This window comes from Tyto alba, unplaced genomic scaffold, assembly GCF_018691265.1.
Source record: "Tyto alba isolate M040663 unplaced genomic scaffold, T.alba_DEE_v4.0 Super-Scaffold_10, whole genome shotgun sequence".
NCBI classification, from domain to species: Eukaryota; Metazoa; Chordata; class Aves; order Strigiformes; family Tytonidae; genus Tyto; species Tyto alba.
The window spans coordinates 18,307,136-18,324,798 of record NW_024881262.1 but is presented as its reverse complement, the minus strand read 5'-3'; the positions used below and the strand labels follow the sequence as shown (position 1 = coordinate 18,324,798).

Here is a 17,663-nt window from a genome sequence, read left to right as displayed (position 1 = left end):
ACTCCCTCAATTTAAAACAGCCACAGTTTAGTTTTACTATGTTGTGACAGAAGGTTCAATATTCTCCCAGAAAACATGGACATTTTTGTTTATTTAGCTAACACTTAACAGTCTAAATCCTACTGATTGAATTCTGAAATTCTACATAAAGCAAAATAGATGTTTACAAGCTAATATATGGAAATATCACTAATATAACCTAAAACTTTAAGTTAATTCTTGGAGTATATTTTCAGAAATTATGTAGACTCCAAAATTAAGCAGGATGTGAGAAAGCAGTGTAGCATACTCTAGCCCCTGCTGCCACCTCGTGGCAGACACCTCGAACACATTGTGCTTTCTACTCGGGGGCTTTTAAATAAGTAAAAACAAACCTCCCTTTCACCTGTACACTACCAAAACCAAGTTTTATAGATAAATCTTGCTCACAATGATATTCCTATAGACAATATAAAAAATAACAGATAATTCATTACATTTTCAAACAAGATAAACGTACTTTTTTCCTGTCCAGTCGTGGTGCCACTCTGCTATCCTGAGAATCTGATTGATTGATTTCTGGATTGGTGTCCAGTAGTCTTTGCATGGCTCGATCACGATCAAAAGCAGTTACATAAAACAGCATTTGACGGGTATCAAATGGAAAGAAGAATGGGCTGTAAAGAGCATTGGATTAGTTAGCTGGGTTCCAATTAGCATCTATGACTATAGTTTAGATTAAAACATAATAGAAATGTTACATGCCTGATATCAGTACTTCATTAAACACTGTGGTGAAAGCAGCCTCCAAAGGAAGCCTTCCAGAACACACTCTAGTTTTAGGTACAGTGCCTATGACCAGGAGTCCAGTGATGGAATTTAATGTAAGATGGAACCACAAAAAAATTCCATAAACATCTAACTCTTCCAGAAAAATAGCTCACAATAGATGAATGCCTTGGCTATGCAAAGTTCATAACAAAAAGTAACTATTTTTTTATTTGTTCACACCTGTTTACAATCAGTAAATCCAATTCAGACCAAAGATTTTAAGAAGGTAGCTCAACCTCCCATAGCAGGGGGGGGAGAGAGGACGGGAGGGGTTTGGCCCGTGGCAGGAATCTGCCTACAACAGCACCAGAATTCTACCTTCCACCATTTTCAAAAAACACTGTAAATAATCTGTGAAAGAATACTAGAGAAATTTTTTATTTTAATTTATCAGTTCTTCAATTCTCAAAGACGTGTATGTTAACAGCATAGTCCTCCACTGACATTTAAGTGAAAAGGCAGTTCTACAGAACAAATACTGCTACAGATGTTTGTATAAGAGTATACAACTCATCTGCAATGTTTGTGAAGAAATTTAGACGTATTATTTTAAAAAGGAAAAAAACCAAATAATTTCTCTAGAGTATGTATTTCCAAGTCAATTGTTACCAATGTTGCTTCAATTAACATGCTTGAAAAATCCAAATCGGTTCTTATTTCTCATTCTTTCAAGTGCAAGAGTTTTACAGCTTATACTCTGTATCAAGACATTACAATGCACTATGAATACAGCTTTATGAAATTTTTAATATATCAGTAACTATGAAAATATTTTCATTGGTACCATACTGAATATGCCATTAAGCAGTTTAACAGAAGAAAAAGTGACCTGAATAAATCACATAGAACTATTTCAATGAAACAACTTCAAATTACTCAGGAACTCCTTTAAGAAGTGGTCCAAGCTTCACAGCTAGTCTGTCCCTCTGTATCTGGTTTAAGGTATGCGATATATGTGTAAACATTCATCCATCTAACTTAGCAAGACTTTGGTGACTACATTTTACTCTCCCCCAGCATTTTCAAAAGCCTTGTAACATATGATGCACCTGGGCTGCCTAGCCCAGAGGCCTACTGAACTCAGATTGGAAACACTATACCATATGTCATTCATACCATGTTTTTCCAAGTTCTGTCAGCCAAGTTGGTATGTTTCCTGTCATAATTACCAAAGGATCCTGAAGCTGCCTGTTTGCTTTTGCTGTCAGTTTACTGTTGATAAACTCTGAGGTTGGAATTATCTCCTTGCAGATTGCATTCTGTGTCAAATAAAAACAATATACTTCTAGTTAAAGAGGTGCTGAAAGAAATACCAAGCCTTTGTTAAGGGTTTTTTTACATTTCTAATTTGCTGATCATCACAAGAAAACAACCTCTCATTGTCACTTTGGTCATACAGAGTCTAAGTCAAGAAAGACAGACTGAGTAGATTTTTACTATTCATTTTCTTTCAGGAATAATGTTGCTCTTTGAACTTAAGGAAGGAGAAGGCATGGAAAAGGTGTTTAACACACTACAAAGGAACTATGATTGACTATAAGAATTTATAGCCTTTGTCTTACCATAAGTTACAGAAGTATGTAGGGGAAGATGATATTCACATTATTCTGTCTTGGTGGGGGAAGGCAGACAGGGGAAGGTGGTGTTTCAGGACAGAGGTGTCTGTATCAAGTATGAAAGTGATTTAAAAAATTGCTCTACTCACATCATACAAATAATACCAGTATCGACTGATAGCATGTAAAACTCTCAAAAGAAGAATAACATCTAATGAGGGATCTTCAAATGTTATGTTTTCAGGTGGAATAGATATGAGGTAAACTTCTAGAGGATTTAATACTGAAGGGCAGACACCATCTAGAAGGAAAAATGAAGATGTTATCAAGACAAATCAATTAGAGGTCTTCCCAAGATCTAATTACTGAGAGCCTAGATAGTATTACTCATGGCATTCACTTAACTACAACAGTTTAGTTACACAATTTAGTAAGTATCTTATTTTTAGTTTTAATACACACATCAATATATGCTTACTTGTCTTATACTATTCTGGCTTTAAAAGAAATACTACAGTATCTGCAAATGCTTTTTTCTCCCCATCCTTTCAGAAATTTCACAAATTTAACATCTTAGCAAGGCAACACACTCACCATGCCACAGCTCATCATGCTTTTTAGAATTTCTAGGGGAGGTTTTCGTGGGAGCAGTTTGTGCTCTTCCTCTTTTACCACCAACACAGTCCTTATTACCATCTTCATCCTCTCGCACGGGTTTGTACCTAAAACGTAATTAAGAGTTAAAAACATGTTTGTGAAATACTAACTTACATGGAAACAAAAGCAGTTATAAAAGTGTTAGTTCTTTGATTACAAGAATTTTACTTGAATGACAGTTAAAAGCAGAAAGACAAGAACAATGCATTTGGATATGACCCAGCCTTTGAAGCTAGGCCCTCAGAAGCAAAGTATGTCAAGGGGGAGAAAACAATGGGGACCTTCTGGCTCCATGAACTGGAAGAAGCAGAAGGTATAGGCACAAATTAAGAATATTAAAAAGAAAAAAAAAACACCACACACCAAAACTAGGTTTTGGTTTGTTGGTTGTTTTTGAGTCAGACATTTAAATTCTAGAAAAAAAAAAAAGATGTTTGGCGCACAGCTCAATACTGCTCTTTGAAAAGTATGGCCAACAAATACCTGCGCAGCAATCAACTACGAAAATCAGAATGAAGCGGACCATTAGTCGTAGACTGCAAACACATTATCTATTGTTTGTGGTTAGTTACCTAACATTATGAATGATGTCCCTCTTCACCCAGCAGGTGTCATTTAAGACTCCCCATTTCTTGCTCATCAGCTTCGCTCATGAGCTAGAGGGAATGTCAGTGGCTAACAATGAATTCTTACTATGATTTAAGTATCTCAATCACATTAGGAAATTCAAAGCTTCACAGTTTTGGGAGGGGCAAGAAAACCAGCTATATTCCAATTTTCTTTATGTATATAGATCTAGAAAACTGGAGCAGTTGTCCCCTCATTTCTCTAGCCAACTTACCAAATAGTATGCGTTTTTGTCCAAATCCCAGCTCTTCCTAATGGGTTGCTTTCATCATCTGTAGACTCCCTCTCCTCCTCAGCTTGCAAACTGTACTGCCTAACTGCTTGATACACAGTCATATTGTATGGCAGCAAGTGATCTCCAATGTAAAATTGCAGTCTATGTCTCACATTCCCTGAATTTAAGAATTGAGCAGCCTGAACAAAACAAAAAACCCATACAAGTTAGGAAACTTGTTGCTAGCTTTTTTTTAAGCCTCTCCCCACACTATCACCCTCGGAGCAAAAGCTTACCAAAGATTCATCTATTTCTTCATCAGACCCATCATCATCACTATCCTCATCATCTTCTCTAACTCGTCCATAGCCTGAGGCAAGAGAGGAAAAAAAAAAAGGCATGCTCATTTGTTCATATGCAAAACATAGCAATGTTTTTGTACTCTGACTTTTATAAACTCCACTGTTTAAAACAGTTCCAAAACACATCAATTAAAAAAAAAAAAGGTACACAAGTGCTAGAACAATCAACATCTGGCATCTAAAATGCCAAGTTACAGCCCATCTGATGGTCAACTAGATTATACTTCTGTTAATATTTAGACTGAACTGTTTACAAAGGGAAAAAGTTTGTCCCATTAAAGTAAAGATTCTCTGCAGCCTTAGTCTCCTCTGTGAGCAAGATACATTTATAGGTATCTATACATAGATACTTTTATATAGGTATATATATATATACACACACATTTATAGATATCTATAGGTTTGTCTTCAGCATAATCCTTACAGGTTTTCACAGACTCTATGCTACTGACAATAGTTGCTATCCCAAGAAGCAAAACACATGTGACTGTATAATATATATATATACACACATACCTCTGACTACAAGGTATCTTTCAATGGCTTGTACCAGGGCCAGAGGATCAATCTTCACAGGTCCACCCTTCCACTGTTTCACATTAGCACAGTCTGGATGTCTTTGCAGCTGGCATTTTAGTTGATGTGTATTGAAGAATTTTAAAGCTTGGGATCCTCTGTTAAGAGAAAAACTCGAAATAATTTGTGAAAAAAGTTGCTACACAAAGAATCTAATAACCATAATTTCATTTTAAAAATGCATTAAAACAGGCTTATACATGCTTTTACAAATTCACTTATTCAGAGTGTTATTTCTCAGCCTATTTCTCTAAAAATAAGATATTAAGATCTGGATAAACACCATGAAAATTTTATTCTACAAGACCACCAGAATCCAAACTGGACAAAATCTAATTTCCAGTGGAAGCTTTGTGGATTAAGAGAAAGTCCAGTCTGAGGTGTGATTACAATACGGCCTATATTGACCATCTTTGAGGTCTGAATTTATTTAGTGGTCAACTAATGTCACATGAAGTTCAGAGCTGTGTTTACCTGCAGTGTAACAAGGATCAGAATTGAGGGTGGAAAAATTCAAGTATCCATTCACGTTTTTTAACAAAGACCTAAATAGACAACCTGAAAGCTCCTCTGTCTTTTCTTGACAAGTACAGTTTATATGTATGGTTCCATTTCACCAAGTTATCAATATTCAAGGTAGCCATTTTTATACACAAATCTCCTATCTTGGGCTGCTTCTATTTCCAGGTGCTAGTGAAAGACTACCAAATCTTAATGCCTCAAAATCCTCATTGGTATAATCCACAGTAAGATTAGCAATCAAATACTACAGTAGCTCCACTTCCCATGTTTAATTTCCTATCAAAAATAATAGCACTTTTGCCTCTGAGTAGCAGCTTTATAACTTCAGTAGTTACCCCACATTTTACACAACAGCATGTATTACGAAGCATTGCAAGATTACAGAGCACATAATACTGGCTTTTGCAAATAGTAAGACAATTAATTCCTTCAAGTATTAAAAATCTGTGTATTGCATTCATTCTGATGGATTTTAACAGTTTCACAAAAAACAAGTACTGAATTGTAAATTAGAATAATGCTAGAGTGTGAGGCTCTAATACATCTACTATAGTGAATGTTGTTTCACAATTAGTGACAAAAATTTCCACACCATCTTACTACATAAGAGACAGAAGATTTTTGGCATTTCAAGTTTTGAAGAACAGTTTTCAAAAATTCATTTTCCATGTTCCTCCCCTCCTAATTTCTACATAGTCACAAGACTATGTCTATAATCAACTCGAGCTTTTAGCCAGCACCACAAAATACTTTCTAACTTACAAGCAACCTCCACCGAAACAGACTTACTAACACACCAAATGAACAACAATGTTGATATATTAAAGTTCAGCAGATAAATTGCAGAAAGAGGCTTTCAGTCACTCAAATATGTTACTTAAAATGGAAATAACGAGTTGTATTCCCAATTTTATCTATCTTAAGACAGAGGGCAGGTCTAAAGTTAGTTTAAACTATGTTGACAGCCAACCATAATCACTCAATCCATTATCATCCTAGAGAACAAAACCTATCTGAATAACAAAGTTTAGCCCTGTAATAGAAACTCTCAGCAGTTTAATTACCTCACTAAAACCTATTGTCTCAACAACAAATAGCTTATTTCTTTTCAGTGTTTGTTACATAGGGACCAGGAAGCCTTCTGAATTTATAAAGCTTAAATTTAGAGACTGCATTTAAAATTACACATCCACCCCCAATTTAAGTGAGAGAGAAGTTTCAAGATAAGCAAATGTTTGGCTAAATAATCAATCTTCCACTGAGTGAAAAAGCCAACTGTGTAATTGCTTTTGTTGTTTAAAGTGTCAGAAGTTCCTGTTACCTCTTGTAACTTTTAGCATTGAAACAAGTTTTGGAAAATAAAGGCTTCCAACAAAACTGTTACCTGAGCATTAATCCTTACCTGCTCCCTGTTCCATTTCCACTAGGGAAATCATGCACTTTCACAGGAAACTGCTCCATCTGACTGAGGCAATTGTTCATTTTATGGACTAATGCCAACAAAGGTGCATTTTCTAATGGCTCTAATCTTCCAAGGGGTTCTTCTCCAGGAAGCTGAAACACATTCCAGCTTTTTAGTCGTGTGCTTGAACTAATCCATCTTAAACAATTTATACAAGTTGGGTTTTTTGTTTTGTTGTTTTTTTTTTTTGTTGTTGTTGTTGTTTTTTTTGTTTTGTTTTTGTATGTTTGTTTTGGGGTTTTTTGTTTTGGTTTTTTTTTTGTTTGTTTGTTTAGTTTTTTTTTTTTTTTTAAAAAAAAAAAAGGAGGTGGGAAATAAAGAGTCACTGTTCTCTGTTACAGTAGCAGCAGTATCAGGATGACTAGATGAGACATAATAAGTTTATGAAAGACTTGTTTCAAACAACACTCCTCTCGCTCCTGGTTTCAACTGAATGGCCCTACAGATTTTAAACATTCACCGTTAACCATGAGCAAAAAGCTTCATGGAAGCTGTAGTTATCTACTTTCTCTCTTTCCCTTGAAATTTCTTCCTTTAAAAACAGGCCAGTCTAGTCCTAAATAATACAAAAAACTGAAGAGAGAAAGTGCTAAGATTACCAAACTCTTTCCGTATCAACTTTTTAAAAGTCAGGAACAACTTTTAAGTTGTTCAAGACTAATGACAATTGGCCATTAGGGATTTTTTTTTCCCCCCACTGTTGTGTTGAATTTTCTGCAATTACAGCACATTCTAAAGAAGTTTATGACCTGTTAAGTCACAGAACCATGCGAAAATTGTAGTGTTATACAGCATAAGCATTAAAAAAAAATCCTTCCATAATCCATCTTTAAGTCAAGGTCACTGCTGAACTTCTCAGATGGTCAGATAAGTACAATTTGAAAGACAACTAAAAATGACAAAACAATAAACAAGAAAACTTACTGGAGAAGAAAAAAATACATGAAGAAATCTTTTCAATCTGATATCCCTGCTTACAGCATCTTTCTCACTTTTAGATGTCAAATAAAGCAGCAGTTGTTTAACAAACCCACTGTGTTGGATTTCAAATGAGGAGACGTCAGACTCCGAGACAATGCTACGGATTTCTACAAGGCACTCTGTTCCACCATCCACCTGAAAAATATGAAGGTAGTATTTTACTACCCAAGCATTAAGGGCTTAAGAAATACTATTTCTCCTCCTACTGCACGGAACAACTCTGAAGGGAGGGAAAAGCAGGGCAGGTCTGGAATGTATAGTAACTCAATACAAACAATGACAGGACAAATAATCTGAGAATAAGCAATTTCTCTAGTCAAGAGGAGACATTATAAGCAACATCTACAACTTCCCTGTTTTAAGAGAAATGCAAGGCTCCATTTCTGTCTCATGCAACATAAAGATGAGCTCTAAACAGAAGACTTTTTAAAAAATGAAACAAAACAGAAAAACAAGAAACCAAACAACCCACATCACACACTAGAAATCCTACGATTGGTATATATTCTACATAACATCTGTGTAGGAGAGAGAAGGAGGGCAGGTTTTGTATTTTAAAAATTGCTTACATCAAAGCACAGAACATAACTCAGCTGTTTAGATACTTTAGAAATTACTGGTTTAGACCATCTATCAAGGATCACAACTATGTGAGAAGCAACGCCAGTAGATTCAGCCCAATCTGTATTTGTTCTATCATTTCAATGAAATGCTGCTTCCCTCTTGTCCTCTCCCCACCTCCCCACCCCTAAAGTTATTACAATCTGTGTTGTTCTTTATATATGAAGTCAATCCCTAACACTTTACCAGAAAAATTTTAAGTTTGAAATAAAATGCTATGTAAGTGACACAATGCTAGGAAATCAAGAATACCTTTGTTAATACTGGTGATTTACCATAAACTGTGTCAGACCTTATAATATACTCATTCTAACAAAAATTCCAAGCAAACCACTGCAAGTGAAGAAACACCATGCCATCATTTAAAGTAACAAAAACTATGCTTAAAATATTGGCCACACTGTCTCAAATGATCAGCTTTCCTCTAGCTTCTTCCTAAATACTTCTACTGTTTCCACACCTATCCCCACTCCAAGTAAGTTTGCCATTTCTAACCTGGAGGTCGAGTTGTTCAGTTGCAGTGCAAAGTCTCTGTAATACATTTAGTGCAGGATTGCTTCCATCCATGTTTTCAGAACTAAAATAACGTTCTACAAATTTATGGGCTTGCTCCTTAATCCAGCCCTTAATTTTTTCTCTGTAAAGAAGCACACAAGAGGCATTCAGCCACACTTAGCATTTGCATACTCTAACATTACAAGTAAAAACACAGCCAGAGTATCATTTTCCCCATGTTTAACAGCAGCCAGACAAAAATCCTTCCCTCTTACGCCAACACAGTAAAGGTTTATTCTCTACAGATTACTTTTTGTACCGTTTTTCTCAATTATCCAATTTTTCTTCACCTTTCTCTAGTTTATTGATTCTTCTTCCAGAGTTATTCTAACAGTGGTTAAGCTCAGACTTCTTTGATAGGTGCTACTTAATCACCTGATGGCTTACTGTAAGAAAGTAGCTACACCTCAAAGTCAACACCATATTACAAGTATTTTGACTTTTTGTGTGTGTACCTGTTATTGGAAATTGTATCCTTGGAAGCAGCCCTTGCAAGACCACTTACTCCTGCTGTTCGTGCTGGTTCAATATTATTACTGTTGGACTGTGTGCTTAATCTTCCCCATGTTTTAGGATTTAAACTTGCCAAGAATGAAGATTTAGGAGATTGAGTAGTTGTAGGGCTTTTAGCTGGAGGAAGCAAAGACAAAATTAAGAGAATCAACAGGTTTATTACAGCTAGCACTTTTATCAGCTTATAAGCTTACTTTCAACTTCTAAAGGAAATAGAATATCACTTTTTAAGAACGATTTACCTTGATTGTCTACTTTGTCATCATCTCTTGGAGGAGAGTACTTTGGTCTCCTTGGCCCTCGTTTTGGCAATCTTTTCCTCTTTAGAACATCACTCAGTCGTCTGTCCAAATTTTAAAATAAAGTAACACATTTCCATCATATTCATACACATACCCATCCCCTAGTTTAAGATGCATCTGGCTGCTATTTTCTCGAGAATTATATAAAGATTCATTCCCATAATGAGGTGGTCAGAACAGAATAATGAGCTCTGGGAGAACAGGCCTCAACTATTTTAATTGGAAGGACAAAGTGACTATTCCACCCAGAAAAAATGGGTTTTGCTTGCTGTCACCTTTCGACTATGGATAGTCAAATAGAGCCAAAAGTGCCATTAAATAAAGGTTGCTCATAATTTCCATGTTTTTATTTGTGTAGCCATCTAGCTATTCATTTATTTAAATATACTTTATAATAAAATAATCCACAAATCTCTACTGAATAAACACCAGAAGACACTGGATATTTGACCTGCCTCCCCCATCAAAATTTTTCAACATTTTATGGCACTTCTACTCACCAAGCCCTACACTTTTCAAGGTCACATATTTCAATTCTGTTTTGAAGTGAGCTTCCCTATTATGTCAATACATTAAGGAAACATTTCACCTTTAAAATAAAGACAAACTGTGTAACAATAAAATAATTTTTTCCTACAGGAGATTTTAATTCTACAAGTGTTCAAAATGGTTGCATTCAAATCAAATAACTTGGATGACTTTTTTTCCTCCTGTCTCTGGCCAAAAGAAACCATGCACCATGGTTATCATTTCTCTGAAAGAATCACTCTGTCCTCAACAATTACATGAGACTACAGCTGTTGCTCTTGGCATTCTCCAGCCTCTTCCTAAACAGCAGATTGTTTCATATCATTACATCATAACTGTCAGGTGACTAGCTGTGGGGGTTTTTTAACATTTAGTATAAAATGAATCAAAACTATCCATTGTTAGCTTCAACACCACTCCATTTTAGCTCCTTCGAGGAAAATACCACAGCAAAATATAGCTGACACTGTAGCAGCCCATGTCAGTCAAGACTTCAAAAAACAAACTAAGCAAACAAACACACACCACACCCAAAACAACACACCCCAACAGATTGTTTTTTCACAACAAAAAGTGCACTTACCCCTGTGGGCTCAGATCCAAAGAATCCTCCCGGCTGTGTTGTAAGCTGGGAGAGCCCAAATCTGCAGCTGCGTTACTGGCAGCAGTGGCTGTTCCAGTACTTATTGCTGTAGTGGTACCCAGCGTTCCTGAACCATTAGTGCATACTTTTGGTGGGCTTGTTAGCAAAGCCTCAGATTCTGCCAAGTTCTTCACTTGGTGCATCACCCCTTGCAAAAGAAGAAATTTTTGTTTGGTGGGTTGGTTTGGTTGTGGGGTTTTATTTTTGAGGGTAGGAGGGACAGCAGGAACAAAGATGTCTGAAAAGGTAGAACGCTGTTATTCAAGCCTCTGTTTTGACTATGGCAACATTGGCTCACCCCAACCATCAATATCAAGTAAGATTTAAAAGCAGTTCAATCATTTCTTCAAAAAGTTAACCTACATAGTTGTACTGGGTTTGAGCGGCAGGGCTTTTGGCAGCAGGAGAGGGGGCTGCAGCACTGGCCCCTGCAGAGCTCCCTTGGCTCCAAGTCAGACCCACCTCTGGCCAGGGCTGAGTCAATTAGCAACAGTGGCTGCGCTTCTGTGATAATGTATTTAAGAAGGGGAACCCAAGAAGGGGTGGGGGACTTATTAAGAGGAGCAACACCACCATCATCAATGTGAACACCCATGTCAGTGGAAAGAAGAAAGAAGGGGGAGAGGTACGCCAGAGCAGAGCCCCCTGTATCGCATGGTGAGACAGCAGGGCCGCCCACCCTGCCACCCATGGAGGTCTGCAGTGGAATAGAGCCTGACCTGAAGCCTGTGGAGGAGCCCACACCAGGACAGCCAGCTGCACTTACAGGAGGCTGGGACTCTGAGGGGAGAAGCAGCCCCTATTGTAGTTCAGAGCTGGGAGGACTGCAACGCATGGTGGGAACCCACATCAGGGCAGCATGGGAACTTCTGCATCCCATGGAGAAGACTCATGCTGGGGAAGGTTCATGGAGAACCGTCTCCAGTGAGAGGGGAGCCACATAGAACAGGGGTGGAATGTGCGATATTCACCCCACCTCCTGAGATGGAAGGATTGGTGAACTGACTGTAACCCCCATCCCCTGCCCCCTGCACCACTGCGGAGGACGTAGAGAGATCAGGAGCAGATTTGAGCCCAGAAAGAAGGGAGGGGTGAATGTAGGTGTTTTTTGAATGTGGTGGCGCTTCTTACTGTCCTACCTTGTCTGTTAAGTGTCGTTTTTGTTAGTGTTTTATTTGAAGTGATGTTTTTCTTTCTCTTCCCACAACAAGACTGCGTTTTGTCTGTGACCATAATAGGTGAGCCATCCCTCCCTGTCCTTATCTCATTTCCCAAGCCTTTTACTTTGTTTTCTCCTTCTGGAGGAGGAAGGGCTGCATGGTGCTCAGTTGCTCTCTTGGCTCAAACCACAATAATACTTTAAAATAAAATCATGACAGCAGCACAAAGAGTAGCTAAAAGAACCCAGTGGATTAAAACAAAGACTTCCTGCCAAAGATTCATCAGTTTTGTCCAGTAAGAGTACCTATGTAACTTCAGTAAGCCATCTTCAGCCTACATACAGGACTGCTAGTGTCTAGTAAGCCTGTACAAAATTTTTTTGGGTTCAGAAAAAACAAGCCTGTCTCCTCTAGAGTCTTGGTCAGCTCCTCATATGAAGATAGCTTGCATGGATTTGTCTTTATTATCCAATAACAGTATTATCTTTTTACAGCTTGGGCGGGAGAGGGGGAGAAAGGATATGGATTCTCTACATACACACTTGTAAAACACTAAATAAGGAAGCTAAATAAAAAAACCAAGATTTACCTTCTCTTCTGAAGTAAACACTAAAAATATCAGGTAACTTTTGCATTAAAATCTCTGCCATCTGCAGGGCTCCAACTACTATCTTAAGGTCTTGACTTGACAGCATGGAAGCAATATGACTAAAACAGATAATTTTAGAATTAGGTTTGAAAAAAAAAAAAAAAAACCAAAACCAAAAACACAAAACATCAAGCCAGTTCATCTTGCATACATAGTACTGGAGATAAAGCAAACACATTTCGTTATGCTTTCCTAAAAGATACAAAAGGACTGAAAAAGTCTTCCCACCTAAACCACTTTCAACAAGTTCTAAAGTGTGGCATAAAGGAAATTAGAGTTTTCTTTCTTTAAAAAACATGGTGTGAAAGTTGGTATTGCCTTTGAAAACCTAGTCAGTTTATTTTCTAATTGCATCTTCTTATCTAGATCCCTAACTTTATGGTATAACATGTAGGAGAGGTTTCATGAATAGAACTTGTCAGTTGAATGCCATGAGAGTCTGTCATTGTTCACATTGTATTACTTCAAAAGTTCTCGCCCTCAGAAAAGTTTATAGGCAAGTTTTAGCAATCAGAAAAACAGTAAGTAGTAATATTAGACATTACTAGTACACACAGCCATATAAAGTCATCTAAGTCTCCAATGTGAATGCCTAGATTTGGCACTTACTGCAAAATCTAAGATGCAAAAAAATCCTGAAGAACTAGCAGACTCAGCTTTTGGAAAATAAGAATTTTAAAGTACAATTTACCCCTTAAAAAGATAATTAAAAGAAGTAGTCGCAGGTTTCAGCTTTAAGTTCAACCTTAGCTTCATTCTCAACACTTAATGAACGCACCTTGAAACAGCATGATTTTTCAGAACATCCTTCAGAAGTTCAGCATCAGCAAAATATATTATCCTAAGAATTGCTCTAAGGCACTTATGTCTAACAGCAGGTCCAGCTGAAGAACTATATACTTCATAAAGAACACCAAACAACGTTTTGATAAAGGATTTTGCCAGTTCTGGATCCTCTTTCATTAGCTGTGCTCGAGCATCATCCTTCTTCAATTCTGAATGTCCACCTGTGAGAAATGGTACAACAAATCACTGCACAGTTCTTTGCATCTCTGCTCTGATGATTACTTTTTGTTAAAGCTGAATTAGTTTAGCTCTTCAATTGAGAACATATCATTTAAGAACCAGAAGTCAAACTGATGGCAGCAATTTAAGTACAAATCCTCATCTTTCAAGGAGTTAAATTTTTCTACTTCAGTTTTCATATATATTCCTGTACAATAGCAAGAAGTCCTCACATGGTTTTCACAGAATATAAGAGCTATATGAACAAAACTTTCAGGAAATCCCAAGTCAGGAACACCATCAGCTCCCTCCCCCCCATCCCCAATTTAATTCATTTTCAGCTCCCAGAAAAAGAGTTTACAAGTTAAAGAGAATACATTTCAACATTGAGGTTTGTTGTAAAACTGTCTTCATTCATGTAAGTCAGAACAGTTTGATGTTCCACAGACACCATAAGAAATATATTAGTTAAGTAGTAAATTGCTGCATAACCCAGCATAAATTAGCCATAGCTAGAAACTCCAGGTGTCTCCTAAACTGTACTTACTAGTGTTTGTGTTGGCTAAAGGGTTTGGTTTTCGCTGAATGGCACGTGCTGTTCCAGTATCCTCATTTATTTGCTGCATAGAGTTAAAGTCAATAGTATAGACACGTCCAAGTGTAGACAGGCTTATCTCATCCTCACCAACCTGATGAGCTGCCTAAAAACGAGTTTAAAGTTAAATCACTATCAAATAGGAAGCTATATAAAAGGTGAGTAGAGCAGCAACGCAGTATGAAACACAATGAGAAATACAAGAACAGCGATTAAGCAGTTCACCCATTACTGATTATCAAAATAATGCAATATTACAGTAGGATGTTTGAAGAAACTCATGTGTTTCTTACTCAGAAAAAATAAGACTGATACTTTCAAAGCCATAAAGGAAGTACTCAATTCCCTATACAACCGCATGCATACAAAACATCACACAAATATGTGGAATTGCTACCTCTATTATTCGACTATCAATCCTGTTATAGGGATGCCAGAGACCCCTGTCATCTCGCCATTGCCATATTGCACCATCTGTATTTTGTGCATTTCCTTTCTTTAGCATAGTATCAACAGCAAAGATCCCCTCTTTTGGCAGGCAAGGCATCAGTTCACTGTAAAGAACATTAAAACAGTACTTTACTAGAAATACACAATCAACTCCATCTAAACTGAAAACTCTTTGCCACATTTTATAGAAGTTAGAGATTTTAACATACCAGACAAAAACCTAGGGCTACATAACTTACCAGATAAGAGAAGTAAGCTCATAAAGTTCTTGAGGACTTCGTGGAACAAGGTCAATTTGTTCTTGACAACTCCCATTTGAGGCTCCACAAAGAAGGAAGTGAAGCGTTTCCGCAATATCTATAAAAATTATTATTCATGAGATTGCCTATATCAAAATACAGACCCCATTCTGTGTAGGACACTACACAGAAAAGATAGTCACTGCCCAAAGCAAATAGACAGTAGACAGTAAGACAAAAGCCATCTTTTTGAACATTTTAAGAAATGTATTTGTTCTCAGGTCTGGGGTTTGCAAGTTTTTTGTTTGGTTGGTTTGGTTTTGTGTTTTTGGTCTTTTCGTTTGGTTGGTTGGTTAGTTTTTTTTTGGGGGGGGGGTTGTTTTGTTTTTGGGTTTGTTTTTTTTTTTTCTTTCTTTAAGGGACATCTAGGGGGGAAGTATCACACAATATACAGAGCACAATAGAAAACAGGGGAACATACAAGTGACAAGACAAAATTTACAAGATGGAAAGAAGCAAACAAGCGAGAAGACAGCTACCCAGCCGTTAATTTTCTTGATGTTTTCCCTTAGAAAAAGTCCTTAAATGACCTGTTTCCCCCAACCAGTGAAGACTGCAAAAAGAATTATTCAGCTTGTGTTGGAATAAGAATAAGTCGTGCAGCTAATACTGACTCAAAATTAGGCAAGTGCTCCAGTGACAACAACTAGAGACAGGAAAGGGGAAGAAAAACCCCTCAGGAAAATAAACTTTCAACAAGATTAACTGAACTTTGTATCCCAGGGGAAGCACAGAGCACAGAGAAAAATAAAAAGAACACAATATTTGTATAATCGAGTGCACAGAGAACAACAGTAGAGCCTATTGACACTAGGCATTAACTTAAATAGATCCCCCAAAATATGAAAGAGTAAGAACTCACTTTGCTTCATAAGTTGGACTGCAAGTGTAGGGCAATTGGAACACATTAAGGAAAACATGCGCACCACCATGATGAACATTCCTGAGCTCAGGATAGGAGGCGTCACTACCAAGAGTTGCTGGATATTTGTTAACAAGTCCTTGGAAGCAACCTGCTGGAGCAAGTTCTTCAGGAGGGAACAGCAAAATTGAAAACATTAGTCTGACTTTGAAAGGTAAGACAAAAGGAGAAACTGACAGAGGGAAGAAGGAAACAGAAATCCACCCCCAAAAATGCCACACCCTTACCTCCTCATGCTGGAAGTTGTCCACTAGCCGTGCAAAACAGAGACAAGTGCTTTCAACAGACTTTTTGTCCTATTGTAAAGAAAGTTAAGTATTTGTCTGAATTAAAGTATTTTAACTTGCTTTAGATTATCCTGTCATTTTGAGGCATTTATAAAATTTCTCCAAAAAGGCCAGTTGAGTCACATTTTACAGAATATTACAGCTCTGAATTCTGAATTCATTGATACAGTCTAAACTGACCTCCTGATATGGCTGTGCTCCTGCATATTCCCTGGGAAACACCTCACACTTGCAACACAAATACCTTTAGAGATGAATAAATGGATCTATAATATCCTTTTTGGATTCTACAAGGAGGAAACAAAAGGGAAGAGAGCTACAAAGCCAAAGCAACAGGAGATACAGATAATAAGCAAGAATAAAGGCTACTGTTCTACAGACTACATGAAGTCTGATTTTTATATCATGCAGTGCAGCAAAGACAAAGATTCAAATAATCTTTGCAATCCAAAGATACCAAGATAGTATAAATTGCTCTAAAATTAGTTCTAAAGTTTGTTGGAACATTCAAAAGAAGTTCAACTGAACACAGTGAAACACCTGCACTGTAAGGGTGGTTGAACACTGGAAGAGGTTGCCCAGAGAGGTTAAGTCTCCATGCTTGGAGATACTTTAAAAATAAAAAAAAAAAAAAAGAATTCAAAATCAGCTCAACATGGTCCTAGGCAATCTGTTCTAGTTGACCTTGCTTAAGTAGGGAGTTAGGACTACATAATTGAGAGATCTCTTCCAATCTCAACTATTATGTAAAGAGCTAACTCAAGATTTGTTTTGCCAGAAAAATTCCACTTCAGAATTTATTGAAATCTTACTTCTGTGGGCTGTAGCTTCTCTTCAGCGAGCAAGAGTCAGTACTTTTCCCTATCACTGCTGAAAACGGTGCTTTGTTTCCAAAGCATCATCTAAAGCTGACATTTGACTTCTGTGAAGCTGCCTCAAAGATTCAAGTAGTCTCTCAGCAAAAAGATGTTAGAAAAATTAAGAAAAACACAAAAAAAAACACAAAAACATTACCTGGAAGCTTCCTTTTAGTTGCATTTGTTTAAGAACAAAATAATTTATCCTTTTTAACAGGTATCTCCCAATCAAGCAATATGTCCAAATCTCTTTTGGTGCAATAGTCATTGTGAGTGATCATTTATGAACACAACAGCATTGCAGGACAGGCAGATCTTATTTCCATGATTTAGGATTCATCACTTCAAACTATTGTGCAAGAGTAGGAACTTTCTTTTTAAGAAGCTGCAAGCTCTCCCAAAAAGTCAAATCAGAAAAAAAAATCAGAAAAGCTTCAGTTTCAATTTTTGTGTGTTTGAAGTGGGAAGGATCCTTACAACTCATTTGATAAGAGTAATGCTACTGGGTTT

At 37.1% G+C, this 17,663-nt stretch overlaps 1 protein-coding gene across 5 annotated transcripts in view; it reads right to left on the bottom strand.

The window, feature by feature from the left end:
• Positions 1-17,663, bottom strand: part of TRIP12 (thyroid hormone receptor interactor 12) — an 85,174-nt gene that overhangs the window by 12,276 nt on the left and 55,235 nt on the right. For 3 of the 5 annotated variants that reach the window (XM_042793253.1, XM_042793260.1, XM_042793262.1), the window contains 20 exons: positions 16,237-16,305; positions 15,950-16,115; positions 15,028-15,145; positions 14,736-14,892; positions 14,291-14,444; positions 13,517-13,745; positions 12,679-12,797; positions 10,870-11,077; positions 9,699-9,799; positions 9,399-9,573; positions 8,884-9,025; positions 7,711-7,902; positions 6,727-6,878; positions 4,743-4,915; positions 4,161-4,234; positions 3,865-4,064; positions 2,961-3,088; positions 2,516-2,667; positions 1,927-2,069; positions 500-656 (listed from right to left, as the gene is read on the bottom strand). In XM_042793253.1, the coding sequence (XP_042649187.1) occupies positions 500-656; positions 1,927-2,069; positions 2,516-2,667; positions 2,961-3,088; positions 3,865-4,064; positions 4,161-4,234; positions 4,743-4,915; positions 6,727-6,878; positions 7,711-7,902; positions 8,884-9,025; positions 9,399-9,573; positions 9,699-9,799; positions 10,870-11,077; positions 12,679-12,797; positions 13,517-13,745; positions 14,291-14,444; positions 14,736-14,892; positions 15,028-15,145; positions 15,950-16,115; positions 16,237-16,305 (3,009 nt within the window). The remainder of the gene's footprint in view (positions 1-499; positions 657-1,926; positions 2,070-2,515; positions 2,668-2,960; positions 3,089-3,864; positions 4,065-4,160; positions 4,235-4,742; positions 4,916-6,726; positions 6,879-7,710; positions 7,903-8,883; positions 9,026-9,398; positions 9,574-9,698; positions 9,800-10,869; positions 11,078-12,678; positions 12,798-13,516; positions 13,746-14,290; positions 14,445-14,735; positions 14,893-15,027; positions 15,146-15,949; positions 16,116-16,236; positions 16,306-17,663) is intronic. The other 2 variants (XM_042793256.1, XM_042793266.1) reach the window with 1 other exon arrangement.